Source organism: Drosophila persimilis, unplaced genomic scaffold, assembly GCF_003286085.1.
Source record: "Drosophila persimilis strain 14011-0111.01,24,50 unplaced genomic scaffold, DperRS2 tig00000000-arrow-pilon, whole genome shotgun sequence".
Classification (NCBI taxonomy): domain Eukaryota; kingdom Metazoa; phylum Arthropoda; class Insecta; order Diptera; family Drosophilidae; genus Drosophila; species Drosophila persimilis.
Window position 1 is genome coordinate 9,896,927 of NW_020825288.1, and position 19,563 is coordinate 9,916,489.

Below are 19,563 nucleotides of genomic sequence, written 5' to 3' on the forward strand. Positions count from 1 at the left end.
ACAGTAATATTTGAAATATTTAACAATATGAATCAATGAAAATATATTTCAATTATTTAATAGTTATATATAGAAAAGCAAAAATAAGCCAGACGTTCAATGAAACTTCTAACAAACAAATCACCAATGCTAAAATCATCTTCGTACTACCCTTCTACTCGCTTCTCATTCGAACGAGGGACCATAGCCCAGGTCCACAACGGCGTTTTTTCATTGAAAAGTGTAATTTTGTAAAGAATAATGTCTGATTCTGCAGTTGCAACATCCGCGTCTCCAGTGGCTGCTCCACCAGTACCAGCGGAGAAGAAGGTGGCCGCCAAAAAGGCATCTGGATCCGCTGCTGCTACTGCAAAGGCAAAGAAGCCCACAGCTCCACCATCGCATCCCCCAACTCAGCAAATGGTTGACGCTTCGATTAAGAGCTTGAAGGAACGTGGCGGCTCATCGCTTTTGGCAATCAAGAAATATATTACTGCCGAATACAAATGCGATGCCCAGAAACTGGCCCCATTTATCAAGAAGTACTTGAAGTCGGCCGTTGCCAATGGAAAGCTGATCCAAACAAAGGGAAAGGGTGCATCTGGTTCGTTTAAGCTGTCGGCTTCCGCCAAAAAGGAGCCTAAGCCAAAGGTTGCATCTGTCGAGAAGAAAGTTAAAAGTAAGAAGGTGGCGTCATCGTCGTCGGCGGCAACCAAGAAGACAGCAAGCCCTAAAAAAGCAGCCGCTGCCGGTGACAAGAAACTAAAGGTGAAGAAGTCAGTCGCCACCAAGAAGACCGCCGAGAAGAAGAAAACTGAGAAGGCAAAGGCTAAGGATGCGAAGAAAACTGGAACCGTGAAGGCGAAGCCAACAGCGACAAAGGCCAAGTCGAGCCCAGCAAAACCAAAGCCAAAGCCAAAAGCAAAGGCTGTAGCTGCAGCGGCATCTGTCAAGCCCAAGAAGACAACGAAGAAGCCAGCAGCTCCCGCCACTGTAAAGAAGCCGAAAGCCAAGACGACGGCGGCCAAAAAGTAAAGTGTGAAACTGTACACGTTGGTGTACAAGGTCGCATTCGAAATTTTAGATGTATCCGTCTGAAATTGATTTAAACAAGCCCTTTTCAGGGCTACAAAACTATATTCAAAAGAGATACAAATTATCGAGCCTTGTCTTGCATACATACGAGTATGCTATAGATATATTGTATATTTAGCATCCAGTTCAAACGTTATTCAAAGAGTTATTCGGAATGCATTTTTCCCGAACCGAATCAAATACGTACATATGTATGAAAAACCGTTCGCACAGACGCTGTATCTCAGAGGTCGGCAATTGAATAAAATTGTTATTGTATTGTGCATATATTTCTTGCATATCGATGAAATTATATATTGAAAATGGAATTTCTTTGGAAGAACATTTTGTGGCCCTGAAAAGGGCCTTTTTGGGTTTTGTTCGAAACCAATTTACTTGGAGCTGGTGTACTTGGTGACAGCCTTGGTTCCCTCACTAACAGCGTGCTTGGCCAGCTCTCCCGGCAGCAGCAGGCGCACAGCCGTTTGGATTTCCCGACTGGTGATGGTTGAGCGCTTGTTGTAATGAGCCAAGCGAGACGCCTCGGCAGCAATGCGCTCGAAGATGTCATTTACAAAGCTGTTCATGATGCTCATCGCTTTCGACGAAATACCAGTGTCAGGATGGACTTGCTTCAGAACTTTGTAAATATAGATGGCATAGCTCTCCTTCCTCTTGCGCTTCTTCTTCTTGTCGTTCTTGGTGATGTTCTTCTGAGCCTTTCCAGCCTTTTTGGCTGCCTTTCCACTAGTCTTGGGAGGCATTTTTCACTTCACTTTATGTAAAACACTTAATGTGTTTGAACGGACTGGGCTCAGAAGCTTATAGTTTTATTCGAGTAGTCTGTTCAGGTTTAACATACATTTCGTAGCGGGCGAAAACCCACCCCTTGGTTGAGCGCTCATGCAGTCGGAAAAGGTATAAATATGGCGTTCTGTGGCGTTGGACAACATTCGTGTGTGAACAGTGAAAAAGCAAAGGAATCTATTAACATGTCTGGTCGTGGTAAAGGTGGCAAAGTGAAGGGAAAGGCAAAGTCTCGGTCGAACCGTGCTGGTCTTCAGTTCCCTGTTGGTCGTATTCATCGTCTACTTCGCAAGGGCAACTATGCCGAGCGTGTCGGTGCCGGCGCTCCCGTTTACCTGGCTGCCGTGATGGAATACTTGGCCGCTGAAGTTCTCGAGTTGGCTGGCAATGCTGCCCGTGATAACAAGAAGACGAGAATTATCCCTCGCCATCTGCAGCTGGCCATCCGCAACGATGAGGAGTTGAACAAACTGCTCTCAGGCGTCACCATTGCTCAGGGTGGTGTGTTGCCCAACATCCAGGCCGTTCTGCTGCCCAAGAAGACCGAGAAGAAGGCATAAATGTTCCAATAGCAAAAACAATTTACATTCTTGTACAATATATAAACCAAAACGTCCTTTTCAGGACGACCAAACTATGTCAAAAGAATTAAGAGAATTTTCATAATTTATTATCATTCATTATTATCAGTTGAAATAAAATGCACATATTTGTGTTTTTTTGGTACAGGGCCTAAAAGAAAGTACAGTTGCGTCCGACTCATCTGAACAACGGATGAAATTCAATGTTTGCTTGCCAAGAAAGAACCCAAATTTTACCTACCTACCCAAGTTTATCTACGAGAATACTTTCGATCAAAAAGTTCCCATCTTGGAAAGATGGCTGAACTTTTAGACTGAAAGAAAGAAAAACACTATATGCAGCGCACATACATATGTATGTACATAGTAGATGGGAATTGCGTATTGCAATCAATGACTCGACAATCAATTATTTTTTCTTTCATTATTCTGCTTTTACTTCACTATTATCAAGTACGATTCATGATTTTGAAAATATGTCTCTCTTCTAGATTATTTTGTGGTCCTGAAAAGGACCGATTGTTTAATTTATGGTTACTTTTGAACTGCAGACTATACAGATTTTCTTAACCGCCGAAACCGTACAGCGTGCGGCCTTGTCTCTTCAGAGCATACACAACATCCATGGCTGTGACTGTCTTCCTCTTGGCATGTTCGGTGTAGGTGACGGCATCACGGATAACGTTTTCCAAAAACACTTTCAGCACTCCACGAGTTTCCTCGTAGATGAGTCCCGAGATACGTTTTACACCGCCACGACGAGCTAAACGGCGGATAGCGGGCTTCGTGATACCCTGGATGTTATCACGAAGAACCTTGCGATGACGCTTAGCGCCTCCCTTTCCCAAGCCTTTGCCACCTTTACCACGACCAGTCATTTTCTTTCACTATGTTGTTTCACTTTACGACACGAAGAACGAATGCCATCCACATTTTGTATCGCTTGTATTTATACAAAACACCATCAAAACACGAGTGAGTCCGAATGATATGTGCATCTCGCTCGTGAAATGAAATAGCATGCTTCGGCAACTCTCTCGTTTCAACCCTCCACCAGAAGAATGCTTTATAAGTAAGTGGCGGGATGCGCGATCGATTATTACAAATTCAGACTTTGAAAGTGAATAGTGAAAATGGCTCGTACCAAGTGTGAACAGTGATAAAGAAAACAGTGCCTGGTCGTGGTAAAGGTGGCCAAGTGAAGTAAAGTGAAGTGAAGGACTAAAAGGACTAAGTGAATTGACGTGATCAAAGTGTAACAAGTCAGAAAATCGCATATATTGCACCTCTAAAATCTGAACTTTTTAAAAATAGTGAGCAGACATTGTGCAACTAAAACCAATATACTGCTAGAAGCAGAGTGCCTCTACATATGTGATATGCCGGAGAAAGGAGGCTGCAGTGTGGAAAAAGCGAACAAAATGGCAGCACATTCGGCAATCAGTGACGATGTTAGGCTCGTTGACGAGGCAATGGAAGCTGAATACGATAACGTAAAAAGGACCAGAGCAGAATTATCAACCTCTGACAGTGATTGCGAAAGTGATCTAATAAGTGATTGCGAAACGGAACAAGATACCGTAATAATGGACCGCGATGAGATGGATTCCATCATGGAAGAACTCAATTTTCTACGTGCTGAGCACATTAAATACAAAAAATATATCGAAGCCGTAAACACAACGCCAAAAACAACACCAAAACCCAAAAAAACGAAACCTGAGGATGTGAAGGAAAGTGAAGGTGCACCGACTACACCCAAAAAATCAAAAAAAGCTAGTGCAAGCAAACAAATTCTTAACACAAAACCCCAACAAACCATACCGGAGGATGTTCAAAATAAGGAATTTCCCAAACTACCCACATCCACATCCAAAGCACCACCTAAGCCAATTCGTATACCGAAAAAGACCGTGATACCCACCAAAAATGGCAATAACGAAAAAGGTCTACCGGTCATAGTAACGTACCAGCAAAACGCCAAAGCCCTAACAACACTCCTGAAGGAATCATCAAAGAAATTTACTCTCAACATCCTAAACAAAAACGTGATACATGTAAAGGTCTTCACATTGGCAGATTTCAACCTAACCAAAGAGTTGTTGAACAAAAACAAAGTGTTGTACTATAGCTTCACGCCTAAGCAAGTTAAGCCACACACAGTGATCTTAAGGAAACTACCACTTGAAGTGTACGATTCTGATGAGGTCAAGACAGCACTAGTTGAGGCCGTGCCTGAGCTAAACATCCTGTCAGTAAAGCCTTACAAGGAAAAGATGTGGATGGTTCAAGTGGAGAAAACTGAAAAAATAAACGAAATATTTAAAGTAACAACACTCCTCAACTGCCGAATTAACATCGAGGGTTTCAAGCCGCACCCAAACGCAATTAAGCAATGTCACAATTGCCAACGGTTCTGCCATGTTGCCAGCAACTGCAAAATGGCATTCCGCTGTGTCAAATGCACAAAAACACATGCTCCAGGGCAATGCACCTTAAAGAAAAAGGAAGACGGCCAAGAAGATACCACACAAAAAACCCAATGCGTGAACTGCTCTGGAAATCATACGGCCAATGCTAAAATCTGCCCAGTACGAATTGAGTACATCAAAAAAATGACCGAAAGGCGAAACCACACCCAAAAAAAAACAAACAAGTCCATCGCAACTGCAGCTGCAACTGTCCAGCTACAAAGCCGAATTGAAAAGGGACGAAGCTACGCCTCAGCAGCCAAAAGCAAGCCGATACCTACACAAGTGAAGGAAAACCCGAGAGCACGCCAAGAAAAGAAACAGGCAAACACCGCAGAAGAAAACGCCGGTTTTTCATTTGAACAACTCAACGGGGACTCTGTGGATGCATTTGGAAAAGATTTGCTTACCTGCTTCGACATCATGCAATCCCTAATTAAGAAATACCCAAACTCCAGCTCGGATAAAAAGGGAAAACAGCAATTGATTCTGGACTTCCTGATCCAAATCGCGCTCAACTAAATGCCAGTAAAAATCATGTTCCAAAACGTCAATGGCATCGTTCAACGGCGTAGGCGAAATGAACTTAACGAACATCTAAACAAACACAGGCCAGATCTGATGCTACTCGCTGAGCACAATCTGAGAAGTACGCACTCAGCCGGATTAACCAACTACCAATTCGTGAGGCAACATGTAGCAAGCTTAGAATCCACGCAGAACAGCACAAGAAGCCCTGGAACAGCAGTAGCCATCTGCGTGAGAAATGGACTCAGTTACGAACGAGTGAAAATCGACCAAATGCAATACATCGAGGCTGTGGCAGTGCAGATTTCCTATACAAACAGACGCAATATAAGAACTGGATTAATTGCAATCTCACTCTACCTACGCCCCCAGCATCCTTTACTAAGCTCAGACTTGGACATTCTAATGCACTCGCTAGCTCAAATAGAGGATCATGAGCAATTCGTAATCGGATGTGATTTGAACGCGAAACACCCAGCCTGGAATAGGCCCACGTACCGTCCAGAACACATCAACACGTCAGGAATTAGCTTAGAGCGGTGGCTGGCAGACCAACCATTCCTAATTCTCCACCCAACCCAAGAACCCACACGTCCCAACCAGACAGGAGACTCCTCAATAGATTTTTTCCTAACATCATCCTCAACCCCAATAGACTACTCAACATTTACCTACGGCTGCAAAATCATCAAAGACTTCCCATCAGACCACTTTGGAATAACCATAAACATAAATCTAGGACGGAACCGACTAAATTACAACCCACCAAAATCGATACACAATTTTCATAAAATAGACCCGATCCACTGGAACACAATAATTTTACAGAACCTAAGACACATCCCAAACACCCAAAACTTAAACACAGCTGACATAGATAACCACGTGCATACTCTAACAAATGCAATAGCCAAAGCCCTTGATTCTGATGAGGCAATCCCAAAAATAACCATAAACCCGACTAACCCAAACAATCCGTTCACCCGACTTAGCACCCACTGCCTAAACCTAATCAAAAAAAAACGAAAACTTAGACGCATGCTTTTCCGCCGCCTATCCACCCTTACACCCAACCAACGCAACCAAATCAAAGACACTATAAAAGAACTGGACATACAAATAAACTGTCACATAGAAATCGCAGAACTGAAAACAATAGACCAAAAACTACGCAAAATTAACCCAAGTAAAATTAGCCAGAAATCACTCCAAACACTCAATCCAAACACCCCACCAAAAGAACAACTAGCTCATGACCTACATTTGACCAACGTGGAAGCAGCTCTAATAGACATAGACCTAAACCTTAGCACCTCCCAAAATATAACTTCCACTTTTCACAAAATTAATGCCCTGGCGTGGTCCTTCGAAAGAGTCCATAGCCAAAATGAAAACATCACCGACTCAGACCCTGTCCTCAGGGCACACACAATCGCCATCAATGAAACAATAGCCCAAACCTCATCCACAACACTAAACTCATACAAAACTACATTCAATATTTCCAGAACAGCAGATGGTAACTGGCCCGAGTCCCATGAATGCGGATTCACAAACGCCGAAGAGCTCTTTGAAATACTGAAAATAAAAAACTCAAAGAAGACCATGGGACCGGACGGCACCAGCAACTTTCTGATGAAACACTGCAATATGCCAATGCTAAAACATTTAGCAACACTATTTAACCACTGCCTAAACTTAGGATACTTCCCTTCCGAATGGAAGAACAGCAGAATCATCGCCATTCACAAACCTGGACTAAATCCGCACAGCCTCCGAGCCTACAGGCCTATTGCTCTACTATCTGCAATAAGTCTGCTGCTGGAGAAAATAATAATGCAACAAATACAGAAGCACATGGACTCACATAGCACGTTGAAAGATACTCAGTATGGCTTCAGAGCGAAATCATCAACCAACCATGCGTTCATCGCAGCAAATGATTTCATCTTTGAGAATTTATCCCACAAACGTGCTACAATAGCCTGTGCTCTGGACTTTGAGAAGGCTTTCGACACAGTCTGGACCAGCGGACTCATTTACAAGATGACCCAATTAAATTTCACCCCAGACATAACAAAAATAGTCCATAATTATTTAACAAACCGCTCATTTCAAGTTAGCAGCCCAGAAGACTCGGATCTGTCCCTTATAAGGTCGATCCCAGCAGGGGTTCCACAAGGTTCACTGCTGGCACCCATCCTCTACAACATCTACCTGGCAGACATGCCCGATTACCAAGTCCCTACCGGCTCAACCACACAAATTAAAGCACTAATCTACGCCGATGATATCCTGCTACTGGCATCTTCCGGTTCAATGGCCATCGCTGAAAGAGAGCTAAACGGGTACCTGAACATACTGTGCCACTACTTCACCAAATGGCATCTCAAACTCAACGCAAGCAAATGCACCAGCTCAATCCTTAAGGGCCCACGATTGGGCTACCTGTACAGGAATGCGAGGAGATTCCAGCCCAGTCTATTCATCTACGATAGACTGGCAATTAAATACGAAAAGCAGTTCAAGTACCTCGGTGTTGTCTACGACGAAAAACTGAACTTCAAGACACACACAGCAAATGCCCGAAGGAAAGCGTGTGCAATGATCCACAAGATCCAGCACATATACAAACCAATATCCACCAATCAAGGGAACATCAGTCACATCACCAGAATCTGCGCTCTAGCCTACAAAAAACTAATACAACCAGTTCTTATGTACGGCTATGTAGCGTGGATGAACATAAAGACTATCGAGATGGAAGAGCTGCGCCGGTTCGAAAGAAAAATACTTCGCAAATCAATCGGCACTCAAAGCAGAGACGCATTGACGGGCCACTACATACCGAACAAGCGACTTTATAAATTAACAAAAACAACAAGGATAGACAGACTCATGTTCCAAATACTGGAGAAGCTGGTCGAAAGAGATAATACGATACAAACGGAAATACCCGCAAACTACCACACTGAGTTCCTTACCGCCCATCATTTAACCCATCTAATGGAAATGGGCATTATCTATGACGAAGACGAAAACCTCATCTTCCACCACAGAAGACATCGATCTCTAAGTCACGCCGACGGTCTGGTATTCAATACCAGTCAATAAGCCACTCCCCCGTCCAACTGTAAATACTGTAAATACTCCCCTCCACTCCACCCTCCTTTACCCAGTAAAATAAGAATAGAATAAGCTTAGCACATAAATTAGCCCATAAGATCTAAACCAAATCAAAAGTAAACTTTATCCAGGTTTTTAACTTAACCATTTTTTCCTGGAAAACACTAAACCACTAGATATTAACTATAACATAACCTAAACTAAAGATAAGATCTCTAATATAATAGTAACCAAAAGACTAGCACCCGGATAAGCTTAAAGCGCAGGGTAAAATTACACACACATAAGATAAAGTAAGCTTGAACTTGTCACTCATGTATCACTATATACCTAAGCAGAAGCTGTGCTACTGTAATATGAAATATGACAATAAATAAACGCTAAAAAAAAAAAAAAAAACGCGATCGATTATTACAAATTCAGACTTTGAAAGTGAATAGTGAAAATGGCTCGTACCAAGCAGACTGCTCGTAAATCGACTGGTGGCAAGGCGCCGCGCAAACAACTGGCTACCAAGGCCGCACGTAAAAGTGCTCCAGCAACCGGAGGCGTGAAGAAACCTCATCGCTATCGCCCCGGCACTGTTGCCCTCCGTGAAATCCGTCGCTACCAGAAGAGTACCGAGCTGCTGATCCGCAAACTGCCTTTCCAGCGTTTGGTTCGTGAAATCGCTCAGGATTTCAAAACTGACTTGCGTTTCCAGAGCTCGGCAGTAATGGCACTCCAGGAAGCTAGCGAAGCCTATCTGGTCGGCCTCTTCGAAGATACCAACTTGTGCGCCATCCATGCCAAGCGTGTCACAATCATGCCCAAGGACATCCAACTGGCCAGACGTATCCGTGGCGAGCGTGCTTAAGTTGATATTTCTTCGTCAGGCGCATATAAATTTCATACAAATCGGTCCTTTTCAGGACCACAAAATAATTTTCAATGAGATTTTTTATTTCTGCATACTCGTACTATTTTTCCCAAATAAAATATTTGTAATTTTGTCTTTGCTTTGTGCTAGAGCGTTGGTTTAGATACAAAACAGAATTGGATTGGGAGAATACCGTATACGATCCGTATTAAATGTATAGTTAGACGAATGTTTTGACATCTTCTGGTTTTTCATTCAAGAATTTTGCTGATTGTAAGAATTCTAAAAGGCGGACAACATTTGTGTAGGGTTAAATTGCGGCGACACATATAATTTCTATGTATTTGGGAAAGAAAAATATATTTTTGTTGCGAGGTGATAAACCTATCAGAAACAAACAGATAGACCTGTGGAACTAGAATAGAATACAAACCCTTTTAACGCAATTTTAGATTTTTCCAATGACCAATAAATTGCATTTGATATTTTTCGAATCTACTACTGGTATACTAGTATGCAATAATTGGTCGTTATAAATGAAAATATATGAAAATCTTCAACAAAAGTAAATGAAATATGTTCTTAAGATTCGTATAAATTGGTATAGACAATAAAATTTACGTAAAATTTATTTTTTCGATTTTTACTTTGAGATGAACTTAATTTGTAGTGCTATGTGGGTAAGAAAGTATGTTATTTATGGGTAAATATTGGCAAAAATGGATCAGAAATAATATAAAATTGAAAATCGTGTTCATTTCCTTAAGAAAAATGGTTTTAAACAATATATTTTTAAGCATTTATATTTTTTGACCCCTAAATTCAATGTTGAACATATCCAGAAAGTGGTCTTTTTGTACCTAATAGGGTTATCTTCAAAACGATTTTAAAATACCATACTAAACGATATGTGAATATATGTTTATTGTCTCTTAAAGTAAATTAATCAAATTTTATGTTTAAAAAAAAAGTTTATCAAAATGAGCCAGCATTGTTATTTATTAATATCATTGAATCCAAAATATAAGAGTTGGATAACTAGTTGTCAAAGTTTGCACAATTATTAAAAATCGATGATGGACGATATTCACAAAATAAATGATTTACAGTAATATTTGAAATATTTAACAATATGAATCAATGAAAATATATTTCAATTATTTAATAGTTATATATAGAAAAGCAAATATAAGCCAGACGTTCAATGAAACTTCTAACAAACAAATCACCAATGCTAAAATCATCTTCGTACTACCCTTCTACTCGCTTCTCATTCGAACGAGGGACCATAGCCCAGGTCCACAACGGCGTTTTTTCATTGAAAAGTGTAATTTTGTAAAGAATAATGTCTGATTCTGCAGTTGCAACATCCGCGTCTCCAGTGGCTGCTCCACCAGTACCAGCGGAGAAGAAGGTGGCCGCCAAAAAGGCATCTGGATCCGCTGCTGCTACTGCAAAGGCAAAGAAGCCCACAGCTCCACCATCGCATCCCCCAACTCAGCAAATGGTTGACGCTTCGATTAAGAGCTTGAAGGAACGTGGCGGCTCATCGCTTTTGGCAATCAAGAAATATATTACTGCCGAATACAAATGCGATGCCCAGAAACTGGCCCCATTTATCAAGAAGTACTTGAAGTCGGCCGTTGCCAATGGAAAGCTGATCCAAACAAAGGGAAAGGGTGCATCTGGTTCGTTTAAGCTGTCGGCTTCCGCCAAAAAGGAGCCTAAGCCAAAGGTTGCATCTGTCGAGAAGAAAGTTAAAAGTAAGAAGGTGGCGTCATCGTCGTCGGCGGCAACCAAGAAGACAGCAAGCCCTAAAAAAGCAGCCGCTGCCGGTGACAAGAAACTAAAGGTGAAGAAGTCAGTCGCCACCAAGAAGACCGCCGAGAAGAAGAAAACTGAGAAGGCAAAGGCTAAGGATGCGAAGAAAACTGGAACCGTGAAGGCGAAGCCAACAGCGACAAAGGCCAAGTCGAGCCCAGCAAAACCAAAGCCAAAGCCAAAAGCAAAGGCTGTAGCTGCAGCGGCATCTGTCAAGCCCAAGAAGACAACGAAGAAGCCAGCAGCTCCCGCCACTGTAAAGAAGCCGAAAGCCAAGACGACGGCGGCCAAAAAGTAAAGTGTGAAACTGTACACGTTGGTGTACAAGGTCGCATTCGAAATTTTAGATGTATCCGTCTGAAATTGATTTAAACAAGCCCTTTTCAGGGCTACAAAACTATATTCAAAAGAGATACAAATTATCGAGCCTTGTCTTGCATACATACGAGTATGCTATAGATATATTGTATATTTAGCATCCAGTTCAAACGTTATTCAAAGAGTTATTCGGAATGCATTTTTCCCGAACCGAATCAAATACGTACATATGTATGAAAAACCGTTCGCACAGACGCTGTATCTCAGAGGTCGGCAATTGAATAAAATTGTTATTGTATTGTGCATATATTTCTTGCATATCGATGAAATTATATATTGAAAATGGAATTTCTTTGGAAGAACATTTTGTGGCCCTGAAAAGGGCCTTTTTGGGTTTTGTTCGAAACCAATTTACTTGGAGCTGGTGTACTTGGTGACAGCCTTGGTTCCCTCACTAACAGCGTGCTTGGCCAGCTCTCCCGGCAGCAGCAGGCGCACAGCCGTTTGGATTTCCCGACTGGTGATGGTTGAGCGCTTGTTGTAATGAGCCAAGCGAGACGCCTCGGCAGCAATGCGCTCGAAGATGTCATTTACAAAGCTGTTCATGATGCTCATCGCTTTCGACGAAATACCAGTGTCAGGATGGACTTGCTTCAGAACTTTGTAAATATAGATGGCATAGCTCTCCTTCCTCTTGCGCTTCTTCTTCTTGTCGTTCTTGGTGATGTTCTTCTGAGCCTTTCCAGCCTTTTTGGCTGCCTTTCCACTAGTCTTGGGAGGCATTTTTCACTTCACTTTATGTAAAACACTTAATGTGTTTGAACGGACTGGGCTCAGAAGCTTATAGTTTTATTCGAGTAGTCTGTTCAGGTTTAACATACATTTCGTAGCGGGCGAAAACCCACCCCTTGGTTGAGCGCTCATGCAGTCGGAAAAGGTATAAATATGGCGTTCTGTGGCGTTTGACAACATTCGTGTGTGAACAGTGAAAAAGCAAAGGAATCTATTAACATGTCTGGTCGTGGTAAAGGTGGCAAAGTGAAGGGAAAGGCAAAGTCTCGGTCGAACCGTGCTGGTCTTCAGTTCCCTGTTGGTCGTATTCATCGTCTACTTCGCAAGGGCAACTATGCCGAGCGTGTCGGTGCCGGCGCTCCCGTTTACCTGGCTGCCGTGATGGAATACTTGGCCGCTGAAGTTCTCGAGTTGGCTGGCAATGCTGCCCGTGATAACAAGAAGACGAGAATTATCCCTCGCCATCTGCAGCTGGCCATCCGCAACGATGAGGAGTTGAACAAACTGCTCTCAGGCGTCACCATTGCTCAGGGTGGTGTGTTGCCCAACATCCAGGCCGTTCTGCTGCCCAAGAAGACTGAGAAGAAGGCATAAATGTTCCAATAGGAAAAACAATTTACATTCTTGTACAATATATAAACCAAAACGTCCTTTTCAGGACGACCAAACTATGACAAAAGAATTAAGAGAATTTTCATAATTTATTATCATTCATTATTATCAGTTGAAATAAAATGCACATATTTGTGTTTTTTTGGTACAGGGCCTAAAAGAAAGTACAGTTGCGTCCGACTCATCTGAACAACGGATGAAATTCAATGTTTGCTTGCCAAGAAAGAACCCAAATTTTACCTACCTACCCAAGTTTATCTACGAGAATACTTTCGATCAAAAAGTTCCCATCTTGGAAAGATGGCTGAACTTTTAGACTGAAAGAAAGAAAAACACTATATGCAGCGCACATACATATGTATGTACATAGTAGATGGGAATTGCGTATTGCAATCAATGACTCGACAATCAATTAATTTTTTCTTTCATTATTCTGCTTTTACTTCACTATTATCAAGTACGATTCATGATTTTGAAAATATGTCTCTCTTCTAGATTATTTTGTGGTCCTGAAAAGGACCGATTGTTTAATTTATGGTTACTTTTGAACTGCAGACTATACAGATTTTCTTAACCGCCGAAACCGTACAGCGTGCGGCCTTGTCTCTTCAGAGCATACACAACATCCATGGCTGTGACTGTCTTCCTCTTGGCATGTTCGGTGTAGGTGACGGCATCACGGATAACGTTTTCCAAAAACACTTTCAGCACTCCACGAGTTTCCTCGTAGATGAGTCCCGAGATACGTTTTACACCGCCACGACGAGCTAAACGGCGGATAGCGGGCTTCGTGATACCCTGGATGTTATCACGAAGAACCTTGCGATGACGCTTAGCGCCTCCCTTTCCCAAGCCTTTGCCACCTTTACCACGACCAGTCATTTTCTTTCACTATGTTGTTTCACTTTACGACACGAAGAACGAATGCCATCCACATTTTGTATCGCTTGTATTTATACAAAACACCATCAAAACACGAGTGAGTCCGAATGATATGTGCATCTCGCTCGTGAAATGAAATAGCATGCTTCGGCAACTCTCTCGTTTCAACCCTCCACCAGAAGAATGCTTTATAAGTAAGTGGCGGGATGCGCGATCGATTATTACAAATTCAGACTTTGAAAGTGAATAGTGAAAATGGCTCGTACCAAGCAGACTGCTCGTAAATCGACTGGTGGCAAGGCGCCGCGCAAACAACTGGCTACCAAGGCCGCACGTAAAAGTGCTCCAGCAACCGGAGGCGTGAAGAAACCTCATCGCTATCGCCCCGGCACTGTTGCCCTCCGTGAAATCCGTCGCTACCAGAAGAGTACCGAGCTGCTGATCCGCAAACTGCCTTTCCAGCGTTTGGTTCGTGAAATCGCTCAGGATTTCAAAACTGACTTGCGTTTCCAGAGCTCGGCAGTAATGGCACTCCAGGAAGCTAGCGAAGCCTATCTGGTCGGCCTCTTCGAAGATACCAACTTGTGCGCCATCCATGCCAAGCGTGTCACAATCATGCCCAAGGACATCCAACTGGCCAGACGTATCCGTGGCGAGCGTGCTTAAGTTGATATTTCTTCGTCAGGCGCATATAAATTTCATACAAATCGGTCCTTTTCAGGACCACAAAATAATTTTCAATGAGATTTTTTATTTCTGCATACTCGTACTATTTTTCCCAAATAAAATATTTGTAATTTTGTCTTTGCTTTGTGCTAGAGCGTTGGTTTAGATACAAAACAGAATTGGATTGGGAGAATACCGTATACGATCCGTATTAAATGTATAGTTAGACGAATGTTTTGACATCTTCTGGTTTTTCATTCAAGAATTTTGCTGATTGTAAGAATTCTAAAAGGCGGACAACATTTGTGTAGGGTTAAATTGCGGCGACACATATAATTTCTATGTATTTGGGAAAGAAAAATATATTTTTGTTGCGAGGTGATAAACCTATCAGAAACAAACAGATAGACCTGTGGAACTAGAATAGAATACAAACCCTTTTAACGCAATTTTAGATTTTTCCAATGACCAATAAATTGCATTTGATATTTTTCGAATCTACTACTGGTATACTAGTATGCAATAATTGGTCGTTATAAATGAAAATATATGAAAATCTTCAACAAAAGTAAATGAAATATGTTCTTAAGATTCGTATAAATTGGTATAGACAATAAAATTTACGTAAAATTTATTTTTTCGATTTTTACTTTGAGATGAACTTAATTTGTAGTGCTATGTGGGTAAGAAAGTATGTTATTTATGGGTAAATATTGGCAAAAATGGATCAGAAATAATATAAAATTGAAAATCGTGTTCATTTCCTTAAGAAAAATGGTTTTAAACAATATATTTTTAAGCATTTATATTTTTTGACCCCTAAATTCAATGTTGAACATATCCAGAAAGTGGTCTTTTTGTACCTAATAGGGTTATCTTCAAAACGATTTTAAAATACCATACTAAACGATATGTGAATATATGTTTATTGTCTCTTAAAGTAAATTAATCAAATTTTATGTTTAAAAAAAAAGTTTATCAAAATGAGCCAGCATTGTTATTTATTAATATCATTGAATCCAAAATATAAGAGTTGGATAACTAGTTGTCAAAGTTTGCACAATTATTAAAAATCGATGATGGACGATATTCACAAAATAAATGATTTACAGTAATATTTGAAATATTTAACAATATGAATCAATGAAAATATATTTCAATTATTTAATAGTTATATATAGAAAAGCAAATATAAGCCAGACGTTCAATGAAACTTCTAACAAACAAATCACCAATGCTAAAATCATCTTCGTACTACCCTTCTACTCGCTTCTCATTCGAACGAGGGACCATAGCCCAGGTCCACAACGGCGTTTTTTCATTGAAAAGTGTAATTTTGTAAAGAATAATGTCTGATTCTGCAGTTGCAACATCCGCGTCTCCAGTGGCTGCTCCACCAGTACCAGCGGAGAAGAAGGTGGCCGCCAAAAAGGCATCTGGATCCGCTGCTGCTACTGCAAAGGCAAAGAAGCCCACAGCTCCACCATCGCATCCCCCAACTCAGCAAATGGTTGACGCTTCGATTAAGAGCTTGAAGGAACGTGGCGGCTCATCGCTTTTGGCAATCAAGAAATATATTACTGCCGAATACAAATGCGATGCCCAGAAACTGGCCCCATTTATCAAGAAGTACTTGAAGTCGGCCGTTGCCAATGGAAAGCTGATCCAAACAAAGGGAAAGGGTGCATCTGGTTCGTTTAAGCTGTCGGCTTCCGCCAAAAAGGAGCCTAAGCCAAAGGTTGCATCTGTCGAGAAGAAAGTTAAAAGTAAGAAGGTGGCGTCATCGTCGTCGGCGGCAACCAAGAAGACAGCAAGCCCTAAAAAAGCAGCCGCTGCCGGTGACAAGAAACTAAAGGTGAAGAAGTCAGTCGCCACCAAGAAGACCGCCGAGAAGAAGAAAACTGAGAAGGCAAAGGCTAAGGATGCGAAGAAAACTGGAACCGTGAAGGCGAAGCCAACAGCGACAAAGGCCAAGTCGAGCCCAGCAAAACCAAAGCCAAAGCCAAAAGCAAAGGCTGTAGCTGCAGCGGCATCTGTCAAGCCCAAGAAGACAACGAAGAAGCCAGCAGCTCCCGCCACTGTAAAGAAGCCGAAAGCCAAGACGACGGCGGCCAAAAAGTAAAGTGTGAAACTGTACACGTTGGTGTACAAGGTCGCATTCGAAATTTTAGATGTATCCGTCTGAAATTGATTTAAACAAGCCCTTTTCAGGGCTACAAAACTATATTCAAAAGAGATACAAATTATCGAGCCTTGTCTTGCATACATACGAGTATGCTACAGATATATTGTATATTTAGCATCCAGTTCAAACGTTATTCAAAGAGTTATTCGGAATGAATTTTTCCCGAACCGAATCAAATACGTACATATGTATGAAAAACCGTTCACACAGACGCTGTATCTCAGAGGTCGGCAATTGAATAAAATTGTTATTGTATTGTGCATATATTTCTTGCATATCGATGAAATTATATATTGAAAATGGAATTTCTTTGGAAGAACATTTTGTGGCCCTGAAAAGGGCCTTTTTGGGTTTTGTTCGAAACCAATTTACTTGGAGCTGGTGTACTTGGTGACAGCCTTGGTTCCCTCACTAACAGCGTGCTTGGCCAGCTCTCCCGGCAGCAGCAGGCGCACAGCCGTTTGGATTTCCCGACTGGTGATGGTTGAGCGCTTGTTGTAATGAGCCAAGCGAGACGCCTCGGCAGCAATGCGCTCGAAGATGTCATTTACAAAGCTGTTCATGATGCTCATCGCTTTCGACGAAATACCAGTGTCAGGATGGACTTGCTTCAGAACTTTGTAAATATAGATGGCATAGCTCTCCTTCCTCTTGCGCTTCTTCTTCTTGTCGTTCTTGGTGATGTTCTTCTGAGCCTTTCCAGCCTTTTTGGCTGCCTTTCCACTAGTCTTGGGAGGCATTTTTCACTTCACTTTATGTAAAACACTTAATGTGTTTGAACGGACTGGGCTCAGAATCTTATAGTTTTATTCGAGTAGTCTGTTCAGGTTTAACATACATTTCGTAGCGGGCGAAAACCCACCCCTTGGTTGAGCGCTCATGCAGTCGGAAAAGGTATAAATATGGCGTTCTGTGGCGTTGGACAACATTCGTGTGTGAACAGTGAAAAAGCAAAGGAATCTATTAACATGTCTGGTCGTGGTAAAGGTGGCAAAGTGAAGGGAAAGGCAAAGTCTCGGTCGAACCGTGCTGGTCTTCAGTTCCCTGTTGGTCGTATTCATCGTCTACTTCGCAAGGGCAACTATGCCGAGCGTGTCGGTGCCGGCGCTCCCGTTTACCTGGCTGCCGTGATGGAATACTTGGCCGCTGAAGTTCTCGAGTTGGCTGGCAATGCTGCCCGTGATAACAAGAAGACGAGAATTATCCCTCGCCATCTGCAGCTGGCCATCCGCAACGATGAGGAGTTGAACAAACTGCTCTCAGGCGTCACCATTGCTCAGGGTGGTGTGTTGCCCAACATCCAGGCCGTTCTGCTGCCCAAGAAGACCGAGAAGAAGGCATAAATGTTCCAATAGCAAAAACAATTTACATTCTTGTACAATATATAAACCAAAACGTCCTTTTCAGGACGACCAAACTATGTCAAAAGAATTAAGAGAATTTTCATAATTTATTATCATTCATTATTATCAGTTGAAATAAAATGCACATATTTGTGTTTTTTTGGTACAGGGCCTAAAAGAAAGTACAGTTGCGTCCGACGCATCTGAACAACGGATGAAATTCAATGTTTGCTTGCCAAGAAAGAACCCAAATTTTACCTACCTACCCAAGTTTATCTACGAGAATACTTTCGATCAAAAAGTTCCCATCTTGGAAAGATGGCTGAACTTTTAGACTGAAAGAAAGAAAAACACTATATGCAGCGCACATACATACAGCTGCGCCGAAAAAAATAGCACCAGGGGACTAATGTTTCTATATTGACGGATTTAGCTTAAACAATGGTTCTAATGAACGTTGTTAAGACTAATATGTAAACTTTAAGGTATAATTTATCGAATCCCAGAGCACTGGTATGATTTGCAAGCTCCAAATGAAAAAATTTGAAAAGAGAAGAATTTTATCAGAAATTTGGGCACCAACAAAAATAGCACCAATTTACAAGGAAATCGAAAAACTATAAAATACAAGGAAACTTTCCAAATTTTTTTGTAAAAAATGTTACTTTAGTTGTATTCAAAGGTTGGCGTTTTGTTGTAAAACCTTTGACAGCAACAACAGCAGCTCAGCATATTGGCATTAAAGCTCACCTCATTTTCGCATCTTTTCCTTGGGATATTGATCCACGAACCATGCAGAATACCCCAAACATATTTAATGTTCTTTGATTCCGCATTAGAAACATATTTTTTAGCTTGACCCAAAACATTAGCAATGGGGTTCAAGTCTGGAGACTGAACAGGCCAATCTATTGCACTAAGTGAATTGTGCTCGAACCACTTTCGAGCTCTCTTTCTAGATCGTTTTGGGTCATTTTCCTGCTGGAAGACACAAAACAAGTCTATTTCGTATTCTGCATAAAGCAGAATCACTGTTTCTTTGGTATTGACATAGACATGTTGATCCATAATGGGGTTGTGCCATATATTGGGTCACCTGCCTAGTACGAAAATCATGCCCATACGATTTTTCTTGCTTTTCTATGTCTAATGAATTTACATGTGAGTCAGGGGGTTGTATTCTGCATTCGGTAGTCGTTTCACACAAGAACAAGACCCTTTTACACCAAAAAATAAATTTTGGCTTTAGTCGGACCACAGGATGTTTCTCCATTTTCGTTGGCCCAACCTCAGTGCTATTTTGCATACCAAACTTTTTTTTGCCCTATGCCTTTCCGTGAAAAGTGAAATTTTCCTCGTACTACGAGTACCCATTTTACGTTCTTGTATACAAGATCTAACTTTCCTGGTACTTGACGATTTTTTAAGATCCTTGCTTTAGCTCTGTGGCCGACTTAAATGGGTCCTCCTTGCTCTCACGAACCAGTAGTTTTAGCAGAAATGGGGATATCGCGGCCTT

General features: G+C 41.7%; 13 protein-coding genes across 13 annotated transcripts; 8 read left to right on the plus strand and 5 right to left on the minus strand.

The window, feature by feature from the left end:
- Positions 1 to 229: 229 nt before the first annotated feature.
- Positions 230 to 1,104, plus strand: LOC113567391 (histone H1-like). The gene has a single exon (XM_026995107.1). It carries the CDS (start codon positions 241 to 243, stop codon positions 1,012 to 1,014), a length of 774 nt encoding a protein of 257 aa, XP_026850908.1. The 5' UTR covers positions 230 to 240; the 3' UTR covers positions 1,015 to 1,104.
- Positions 1,105 to 1,407: 303 nt separating this feature from the next.
- Positions 1,408 to 1,828, minus strand: LOC113567397 (histone H2B). Its single transcript, XM_026995113.1, has one exon. It carries the CDS (start codon positions 1,815 to 1,817, stop codon positions 1,446 to 1,448), a length of 372 nt encoding a protein of 123 aa, XP_026850914.1. The 5' UTR covers positions 1,818 to 1,828; the 3' UTR covers positions 1,408 to 1,445.
- Positions 1,829 to 2,020: 192 nt separating this feature from the next.
- On the plus strand, positions 2,021 to 2,484 carry LOC113567394 (histone H2A). The gene has a single exon (XM_026995110.1). It carries the CDS (start codon positions 2,046 to 2,048, stop codon positions 2,418 to 2,420), a length of 375 nt encoding a protein of 124 aa, XP_026850911.1. The 5' UTR covers positions 2,021 to 2,045; the 3' UTR covers positions 2,421 to 2,484.
- Positions 2,485 to 2,944: 460 nt separating this feature from the next.
- On the minus strand, positions 2,945 to 3,349 carry LOC113567398 (histone H4). Its single transcript, XM_026995114.1, has one exon. The coding sequence runs from the start codon at positions 3,317 to 3,319 to the stop codon at positions 3,008 to 3,010; it is 312 nt and encodes a 103-aa protein (XP_026850915.1). The 5' UTR covers positions 3,320 to 3,349; the 3' UTR covers positions 2,945 to 3,007.
- A 5,650-nt stretch (positions 3,350 to 8,999) lies between these two features.
- On the plus strand, positions 9,000 to 9,479 carry LOC113567393 (histone H3). Its single transcript, XM_026995109.1, has one exon. The coding sequence runs from the start codon at positions 9,012 to 9,014 to the stop codon at positions 9,420 to 9,422; it is 411 nt and encodes a 136-aa protein (XP_026850910.1). The 5' UTR covers positions 9,000 to 9,011; the 3' UTR covers positions 9,423 to 9,479.
- Positions 9,480 to 10,759: 1,280 nt separating this feature from the next.
- On the plus strand, positions 10,760 to 11,634 carry LOC113567383 (histone H1-like). Its single transcript, XM_026995087.1, has one exon. It carries the CDS (start codon positions 10,771 to 10,773, stop codon positions 11,542 to 11,544), a length of 774 nt encoding a protein of 257 aa, XP_026850888.1. The 5' UTR covers positions 10,760 to 10,770; the 3' UTR covers positions 11,545 to 11,634.
- A 303-nt stretch (positions 11,635 to 11,937) lies between these two features.
- LOC113567387 (histone H2B) lies at positions 11,938 to 12,358 on the minus strand. Its single transcript, XM_026995091.1, has one exon. It carries the CDS (start codon positions 12,345 to 12,347, stop codon positions 11,976 to 11,978), a length of 372 nt encoding a protein of 123 aa, XP_026850892.1. The 5' UTR covers positions 12,348 to 12,358; the 3' UTR covers positions 11,938 to 11,975.
- Positions 12,359 to 12,549: 191 nt separating this feature from the next.
- Positions 12,550 to 13,013, plus strand: LOC113567386 (histone H2A). Its single transcript, XM_026995090.1, has one exon. The coding sequence runs from the start codon at positions 12,576 to 12,578 to the stop codon at positions 12,948 to 12,950; it is 375 nt and encodes a 124-aa protein (XP_026850891.1). The 5' UTR covers positions 12,550 to 12,575; the 3' UTR covers positions 12,951 to 13,013.
- A 462-nt stretch (positions 13,014 to 13,475) lies between these two features.
- Positions 13,476 to 13,880, minus strand: LOC113567389 (histone H4). The gene has a single exon (XM_026995093.1). The coding sequence runs from the start codon at positions 13,848 to 13,850 to the stop codon at positions 13,539 to 13,541; it is 312 nt and encodes a 103-aa protein (XP_026850894.1). The 5' UTR covers positions 13,851 to 13,880; the 3' UTR covers positions 13,476 to 13,538.
- A 213-nt stretch (positions 13,881 to 14,093) lies between these two features.
- On the plus strand, positions 14,094 to 14,573 carry LOC6587418 (histone H3). The gene has a single exon (XM_002013094.2). It carries the CDS (start codon positions 14,106 to 14,108, stop codon positions 14,514 to 14,516), a length of 411 nt encoding a protein of 136 aa, XP_002013130.1. The 5' UTR covers positions 14,094 to 14,105; the 3' UTR covers positions 14,517 to 14,573.
- Positions 14,574 to 15,853: 1,280 nt separating this feature from the next.
- On the plus strand, positions 15,854 to 16,728 carry LOC6587316 (histone H1). Its single transcript, XM_002013095.2, has one exon. The coding sequence runs from the start codon at positions 15,865 to 15,867 to the stop codon at positions 16,636 to 16,638; it is 774 nt and encodes a 257-aa protein (XP_002013131.1). The 5' UTR covers positions 15,854 to 15,864; the 3' UTR covers positions 16,639 to 16,728.
- A 303-nt stretch (positions 16,729 to 17,031) lies between these two features.
- On the minus strand, positions 17,032 to 17,452 carry LOC6587310 (histone H2B). Its single transcript, XM_002013096.2, has one exon. The coding sequence runs from the start codon at positions 17,439 to 17,441 to the stop codon at positions 17,070 to 17,072; it is 372 nt and encodes a 123-aa protein (XP_002013132.1). The 5' UTR covers positions 17,442 to 17,452; the 3' UTR covers positions 17,032 to 17,069.
- A 192-nt stretch (positions 17,453 to 17,644) lies between these two features.
- On the plus strand, positions 17,645 to 18,108 carry LOC113567385 (histone H2A). The gene has a single exon (XM_026995089.1). It carries the CDS (start codon positions 17,670 to 17,672, stop codon positions 18,042 to 18,044), a length of 375 nt encoding a protein of 124 aa, XP_026850890.1. The 5' UTR covers positions 17,645 to 17,669; the 3' UTR covers positions 18,045 to 18,108.
- The last annotated feature ends 1,455 nt before the right edge of the window (positions 18,109 to 19,563 follow it).

Bases quoted from the DNA above. Each gene is read 5' to 3' on its own strand.
- LOC6587310 (XM_002013096.2), bottom strand. From the start codon at position 17,441: ATGCCTCCCAAGACTAGTGGAAAGGCAGCCAAAAAGGCTGGAAAGGCT.
- LOC113567394 (XM_026995110.1), top strand. From the start codon at position 2,046: ATGTCTGGTCGTGGTAAAGGTGGCAAAGTGAAGGGAAAGGCAAAGTCT.
- LOC113567387 (XM_026995091.1), bottom strand. From the start codon at position 12,347: ATGCCTCCCAAGACTAGTGGAAAGGCAGCCAAAAAGGCTGGAAAGGCT.
- LOC113567391 (XM_026995107.1), top strand. From the start codon at position 241: ATGTCTGATTCTGCAGTTGCAACATCCGCGTCTCCAGTGGCTGCTCCA.
- LOC113567398 (XM_026995114.1), bottom strand. From the start codon at position 3,319: ATGACTGGTCGTGGTAAAGGTGGCAAAGGCTTGGGAAAGGGAGGCGCT.
- LOC113567386 (XM_026995090.1), top strand. From the start codon at position 12,576: ATGTCTGGTCGTGGTAAAGGTGGCAAAGTGAAGGGAAAGGCAAAGTCT.
- LOC113567397 (XM_026995113.1), bottom strand. From the start codon at position 1,817: ATGCCTCCCAAGACTAGTGGAAAGGCAGCCAAAAAGGCTGGAAAGGCT.
- LOC113567389 (XM_026995093.1), bottom strand. From the start codon at position 13,850: ATGACTGGTCGTGGTAAAGGTGGCAAAGGCTTGGGAAAGGGAGGCGCT.
- LOC113567385 (XM_026995089.1), top strand. From the start codon at position 17,670: ATGTCTGGTCGTGGTAAAGGTGGCAAAGTGAAGGGAAAGGCAAAGTCT.
- LOC113567383 (XM_026995087.1), top strand. From the start codon at position 10,771: ATGTCTGATTCTGCAGTTGCAACATCCGCGTCTCCAGTGGCTGCTCCA.
- LOC6587418 (XM_002013094.2), top strand. From the start codon at position 14,106: ATGGCTCGTACCAAGCAGACTGCTCGTAAATCGACTGGTGGCAAGGCG.
- LOC6587316 (XM_002013095.2), top strand. From the start codon at position 15,865: ATGTCTGATTCTGCAGTTGCAACATCCGCGTCTCCAGTGGCTGCTCCA.
- LOC113567393 (XM_026995109.1), top strand. From the start codon at position 9,012: ATGGCTCGTACCAAGCAGACTGCTCGTAAATCGACTGGTGGCAAGGCG.